The sequence below is a fragment of the Scyliorhinus canicula genome, chromosome 6 (genome assembly GCF_902713615.1).
Source record: "Scyliorhinus canicula chromosome 6, sScyCan1.1, whole genome shotgun sequence".
Classification (NCBI taxonomy): domain Eukaryota; kingdom Metazoa; phylum Chordata; class Chondrichthyes; order Carcharhiniformes; family Scyliorhinidae; genus Scyliorhinus; species Scyliorhinus canicula.
The window spans coordinates 211240679-211247908 of record NC_052151.1 but is presented as its reverse complement, the minus strand read 5'-3'; the positions used below and the strand labels follow the sequence as shown (position 1 = coordinate 211247908).

Sequence of the window (7230 nt, the reverse complement as noted above, 5' to 3'; positions counted from 1 at the left end):
CAATTCAAATTCCCATCTGCAGAGCATTGCGCTGGCTCTCTGGATTTCCAGGGAAGTGACAACACCATACATCATGACCTTCCAATGGCATTGTCTGTTAATTAGTTGTCACCACATTGTAGTATCAGATGCAAATTTTGAAATTGAGTTACATATTCGTAAATTCAGATTATTACTGTAAGCGGTGAATAACAGTGGCGCAAATGTTGATCCTTGTGGATCATCAGACTGCGCCTTTTTCTATCTGATATTGGGGAGGGTAGTAAATTGCACAGATTCCACCAGAGATTAAGGTTAATCCATACAAGGAGGCCATTCTGTCCATTTAGTTTGCACTGACCCTCTGAAAAAGCATTCTATCGAGGACCACTCCACCGCCCTATTCTGGTAACCCAGTGCAAAGGTGCAATTTAGCATGGGCAATCCATCCAACCTACACATATTGGACTGTGGAATGAATCTGGAACACCCGAAGGAAACCCAGACAAACATGGGGAGAACGTGAAAACTCCACACAGTCATACGAGGCCGTGTCCCAGCTGCAGTGAGGCAGCAGTTCTGACCTTTGTGCCATCCTGGGTTTTATTTTGATAATTTATATGCTTGTACTCATATTGAGGCCGATTGGGATGCCAATCGCCCTTTTCTTCACAAATGGTGGATGATTTACCCAGAAACCCATGAGGTGCTGAACGCCCCCTATCATCAGTGTAGGACTCCAATGCGCAGGCGCCGAAACAGTGTTTGCTCTGAGCATGCTCAGTATTAGTGATGGCGATGGGCTGTGGAGGAGAGGACGGCTCGGGAGGCCGGAGCGGATTTTGAGCACAGGGTAGGAATGGAAACCTCGGGTGGCCCGGGAACTTTACAAACTTTTGGGGAAGGTCTGAGGCCCCGAATGAGAGCCCGCAGGCCCCGCACCTACGCCGCGGGGGCAAAATTCGGGGAGTCGGCTCAGTGGCCGCCATCTTGCGAGTGGGAATCAGGGAGGCGGGGCTTCCTTTTGATTGACAGCTCTGTGTTTCCCAGCCAACCCGCCGCCATCTTGGGAGAGGAAAACTTGGTTTATTCAGAGAGGCGGGACCCATGGGCGGCCATCTTGGTGAGGGAGTGGGCGGGGTTTCAAGTGTCCCAGTCAATTTCTGGGATCCTGGATGATGAGAACCAATTGCTCCTCTCAGTCTGCAGCTCCCTCTGAAAAAACTAGGATGCAAGCTCAGCGGCTCCAGGGCATTTGTACCAACTTATCCTCTTCATTTCCACAGTATATCTTTACTCATCCGTGTTTATTTAAATTCTTAATTCTTGTCAGATCTATTTGGTTCTGTAAAAATCTCACCCTCTGTTAAAGGACCTATAAACAATTCCTCTCAAATGATTTCTGCCTCTTGTTTCTTAGCTCCACCCAATCTAATCCTTCTTGATTTCCTCATGAATTGTGTTGAGATGATCCACCGTGATAATTCTTTCTCTCTATTGTCTTTCCCCAATATTTTCTGACAGGGGCTATTCCCTCTTTTTGTTTTGTTCTTTTTGAAAAGTTAAACATTCTGTAATAATTAGTTCCCAACATTGGTCACATTGCAGCCATGTCTCCAAAGTAGTTATTCAACCAAGGCTCTTCATTTATATCTGTGCTCTGTTTCACCTTGTTTGCTGTCAATACTTCATTCATGTATATCTGGTGACTCTTGCTTTGATATTTTTTCTAATCGTCACTGACATCACATTTGTCCTCATGCTCCGTTCCCCTTGTTACTTCCACGCTCTCTTCCCGACCCGCTCTGTTTATTTTTACCCAAAGTGCTCTTGAGTATTGACTCTCGTGCTGCTTTACTCAATCCTCCAGTTCCTCCTTGGGTGGGTGGGTGGGGTGGGGTGTGGGGTGGGGGGGGGGGGGGGGGGGGGGGGGCGTCCTTGGAAACTGTTTTTTAAGCAGTTTCATCTGCTCCCAGGCTGGCGGTGATATTTTCAAGCCACCAGGAGTCTGTGGGCCATGTGTATATTATGGGTGAGAATTTGCAGCCTCTAATATGGATAACTGAAGTGGCTGCTCTTCACCATCTTGTCACGTTTCAGCTGCAGGCTCCTCATTTTTGGATATGGATATGTGGAGGTGGACGGGGGTAAGTTCGAGGATCATCTCCTGAACCTGTTCCTGGGTATGGTTAAAACAGGAATTGGTAGATCCAGGATGGGTGGAAGCCATGGTACGTGGTTGGGTGAACCACCCCCAATTGCTGCCTCTCCTTTGTGGCTGTGTCCATGTTTTCTGGAGAGGGAGAATGAGGTATTCACCAGTATGTTCCATGGCCAGAGGGCACCCCAGGATACAGAGTGTCACATGGACATTGGGAATCATGTTCAGATTTAAGTTCCCGTTGTTTCTGTTTGGAATTTGTCGTTGAGTTTTGCTCCTTTGTTTGATCAAACTACTTGTTTGGGGGGGGACAATATTCACAGCAACTAGATTTGTCTGGTCTGAATTTCTATCCTGTACTGACAGTGATAACTTCTATCAACTTTTTCAGGTTTTTGGAAGAAGGGGAGTTCATGAGGGGAAACTCAAACCAGAAGAACATCAGGACCTGCCAGAGTCTTTCAGTTCATCATATTCTGAATATCGTCAGCTTTTGAATGGAAGGAGCATGTTTTGTCAGTTCTAGCTGAGAAAGGTTTTCCAACATCAGTGTGACTGGAAAACCCCTAAGGCACACACACCCGAGAGATACTGTTCCTGGACAGTGACTGTGGAAAGAGCTTCAACCAGTTTCGCAGCCTGGAAAAACCATTTGTGTGCTGAGTGTGTGGACAAGGATTCAACCGATCGTGCAACCTGGTAGAGACACAAGGACACCTGTACCATGGAGAAACTGTGGAAATGTTGGGACTGCGGGAAGGGATTCAGATCCCCATCTCAGCTGAAAATTCATCGACACACACACACCGGGGAGAGACCATTCACCTGCTCTGTGTGTGGCAAAAGTTTTGCTCAGTCATTTAATCTCGTGTCACACCAGCTAGTTCACACCGAGGAGAGACCTTTCAAATGTTCTGACTGTGAGAAAAGCTTTAAGAACAATGTGGGGTTAGTTCAACACCAGCAAGTCCACACTGAGGAGAGACCTTTCAAATGTTCTGTCTGTGAGAAAAGCTTTAAGAGCAACGTGGGGTTAGTTCAACACCAGCATGTCCACACCGAGGAGAGACCTTTCAAATGCTCTCTCTGTAGGGAGAGTTTTAAGAGTTCTGGAGGTTTAAATCAACACCAACTAGTTCACTCTGAGGAAAGACCTTTTCAATGCACTCTATGTGAGAAGTGTTTTAAGAGCAATGCGGGTTTAATTCAACATCAGCAAGTTCACTCGGAGGAGAGACCTTTTAAATGCTCTGCCTGCGGGAAGTGTTTGAAGACCTGTGAGGGCTTAATTCAACATCAACAAGTTCACAGTGAGGAGAGACCTTTTAAATGCTTTGTCTGCGGGAAGTGTTTTAAGAGCAACGAGGGTTTAATTCAACATCAACAAGTTCACTCTGAGGAAAGGCCTTTCAAATGCTCTGCCTGTGGAAAGTGTTTGAAGAGCAACGAGGGTTTAATTCAACATCAACAAGTTCACAATGAGGAGAGACCGTTCAGTTGCTCTCAGTGTGAGAAGAGCTTCAGGCAATTGTCTCACCTCACTGAGCATTTGCGTGTTCACACTGGGGAGAGGTCCCTTAGTTGCCCCGTGTGTGGGAAGGGATTCACTTCTGCTTCCGACCTTGCTGAACACCTGTGTGTTCACACAGGGGAGAGGCCCTTCACTTGCTCCATGTGTGGGAGAGGATTCACTTGTGCTTCCCACCTCGCAGAACACAAGCGTGTTCACACTGGGGAGAGGCCATTCAATTGCCCCGTGTGTGGGAAGGGATTCACTTGTGCCTTCCACCTGACTGAACATCTGCGTGTTCACACTGGCGAGAGGCCCTTCATTTGCTCCATGTGTGCGAAGGTATTCACTTCTGCTTCCCACCTGACTGAGCACCTACGTGTTCACACTGGGGAGATCATTCACCTGCTCTCAGTATGGCAAGAAGTCCAGACAGCATTCCACCCTCACTAAACGCCAGCATGTTCACACTGGAGAGAAACCATTCACCTGCTCCATGTGTGCGAAGGAAATTACTGCTTTGTCTTACATCAGTCAACACCAAAGTATTCATTCTGGGGAGAGACAGTTCACCTGCTCTGTGTGTGAGAAGGGATTTGCATGCTTATTCTATCCCAGAAGATACAAAGTTTGTCACTCCAATGAGACCAGTAAATTTTCAAACTGTGGGAAGAGATTTACAAACGGAAATGAGCTGCTGAAATACCAGTGTATTCACACTGGAGAGAGGCCATTCACCAGCTATGTGTGGGAGGGATTCAGCCATTGCAGCTCAGTAAACATCAACTTGCCCACTGATAAGAGACAGTTTAAATGCTCTGACTGTGGGAAGAGTTGGAAAAACAGGAGTTCTGCTGGGATATAAACTGGGGACAGACTCGCAACATCCTGGGGTTACCACTGACCAGAAACTGAACTGGACTAGCCATCTAAATGCTGTGGCTACAGGAGCAGGTCAGTGGCTAGAAATCCTGAGGCGGGTAACTCACCTCCTCAGTCCCAAAGCCTGTCCACCTTCTACAAGACACAAATCAGGGGTGCAATGAAATACTCTCCGCCTGCCTGCAGGAGTGCGGCTCCAACAATACTCCAAGAAGCTCAACACCATCCAGCACAAAGTAGCCCACTTGATTGGCATCCCTTTTATAAACATTCACTCCCGCGCCATTGATGCACAGTGGCAGCCATGTATACCATCTACAAGATGCACTTCCGGAACTCACCCAAGACTTCTTTCACAGTTTCTTCTAAACTCCTGACATCTGGTACTCCTGAAGGGCAAGGGTACCAGATACATCGGAACACCATCTTGGAAGTTCCTCTCCAAGGCACTCACCACCTTGACTTGGAAGTATATCACCGTTCCTTCACTGTCACTTGTGTCAAAAACCTGGAACTCCCTGCCCATGGGTGCACCTGCAGCACATCGGTCTGCAGCAGTTCGTGAAGGCAATAAACGTTTGCTGAGCCAGGGAAGCTCAAATCCCTTGAATGATTGATGAGAACCAATGGATAACGTTGCGCTGTTAGGCATGATGGTAAAAGAGGCCAACAGCATTCTTGTGTATGAAAACTGCAGCTCAGCAGATTGGCTTTCGTGGGAAACGGAGTGTAACGTCTCCCAACAGGACATTTCACTGACACCATTTTGTTTTGAAACAGTGAGAACAAGACTTTGCTACGGTCCGATGAGGCCTAAGTGTTACCGAATTGTTTATATGAATGAACCATTAACTAAAAACTAAATCCTTATAAAAAAAGCAGTGATTTGGCAGTGATAACCCTGGGATCAACATTCGCAAGACAGGACCCTGAGTTCGGATACTCAGCGCACACCCTCCAGAGTGGACCTGGCCGAGTCCTCTCTATCGGGTAGTATTATTAGTTCAAGTTGTGAGTCTTGGAACTTATGTAACTGTTTAAATAGGCATATAACTGAAGTCTTAGTGAGTTAAATGAAGCTACATTAAATCAAGCTTGTTGTGAGTATCGATTTGTCTGTTTTGTCAGTTGCCGTCAGCAGAGAGCAGCAAAAGAATTAAAAAGACTGTTCAGTTGCTGAGCATGGCAAGGGATGCGTTTGTTTAATCGCTCTCGTTTCACATTAACTTGTTCGCACACAAACGGGTTAAATGTTCCGACTGGGGCAGCACGGTGGCGCAGTGGTTAGCATTGCTGCCTTATGGCGCCAAGGTCCCAGGGTCGATCCCAGCTCTGGGTCACTGTGCGTGTGGAGTTTGCACATTCTCCCCGTGTTTGTGTGGGTTTCGCCCCCACAACCCAAAGATGTGCAGGGTAGGTGGATTGGCCACGCTAAATTGCCCTTTAAATGGAAAAAAATTAATAGGGTACTCTAAATTTTTTTATTAAAAAAAATGTTCCGACTGATGGGTTGATATATCGGTGCATTCATGGGGGAGGCTCTTCACCTGTGTGTGTGTGTGGGGAAGGGATTTGCTCAGTTATTGAGAACCAGTAAAAATTAACTTGTTCATTTTAAAAAGAGACTTTTTATCTGTTTGAACAATGATAATAGCTTTATAAGTGCAGGTAATCTGCAGAGACACCATTGCACTCACACGGGGGAGAGGCTGGTCACTTACTCCGTGTGTGGAAGGTGTCCACCCTGATGAAACACGAGTGAATTCACAAGTGACTGCACGGATTTGATTGCTGTTTTTGCTGCTGTTAATCACATCGAGGACTGAACCATGCTCATTCTGACCGTTGATGAAACTGATTTGTGTTTAGGAGTAGACTGACTAGGAGGAGACTGACTGAAGTTGTGTTACTGACTGTTCATGCTTGTTTTTTTCTCCTTTGTTAATGGAAGCTTTGTATTTATATGGAGCCTGTCACAACCTTGAGATGTCCCAAAGTGCGTCACAGCCAATGAGGTTCTTTTCAAGAGTAGTCCCAGTTGTAATGTAGGAAATGCAGTTGTCAAATTGTGCAGCAAATTCCCATCAATACAAATGTGACTGTGATCAGAGAATCTGCTCAGTGATGTTTGTTGAGGAATAAACATTCAGCAGGGAGAACGTTCCTGCTCTTTGCAATGACCTCCTGGGAATCTTTACACCCAACTGAGGGGGCAGGTGGGGCCATATTTGAAGAGCTCTTCTGGAAGACGGGACCTGTGACAGTGCAGGGCTCCCTCAGTACTGGAATTTACACTCTTGTCTGGATGTGGATTTGAACCCACAACCTCCTTCCTCCAGAGATAGAAATGTGACCAGTGAGCCACAACTGACATCTCCTCATTATTCGGCACTATTTCAGTTCTCAAACCTGCGGTGAGTCCATGGATGTGTTAAGATTTTAGTGCAAGAGTCTCAGAGGTTTGAATTTGTCAGTAATTTGAGAGCATCTTATTAAAAAACTGCAGTTTTGATATCCGACATCAGCAAAACGGAGAAAAGACAAAGGGCCCGGAACGGGTACACACGGTTCGCTGGTCCCTGATTGGACAGATGGATGGAGGGACGGGTGCTGATTTCTCAGGATGGAGGTGACTATCTTCTTGGAATAGTTTACTGCTGCCAGATCAAGGGGAATGCTAATTTCCCTGGATGGAGTT

The 7230-nt window shown here is 46.4% G+C and overlaps 1 protein-coding gene across 1 annotated transcript; it reads left to right on the top strand.

Moving 5' to 3' along the window:
- The first annotated feature begins 757 nt into the window (after positions 1–757).
- On the top strand, positions 758–5639 carry LOC119967857 (zinc finger protein 345-like). The gene is made up of 2 exons (XM_038800901.1): positions 758–832; positions 2532–5639. The coding sequence occupies exon 2, from the start codon at positions 2865–2867 to the stop codon at positions 4101–4103; it is 1239 nt and encodes a 412-aa protein (XP_038656829.1). The 5' UTR covers positions 758–832; positions 2532–2864; the 3' UTR covers positions 4104–5639.
- Positions 5640–7230: the final 1591 nt, after the last annotated feature.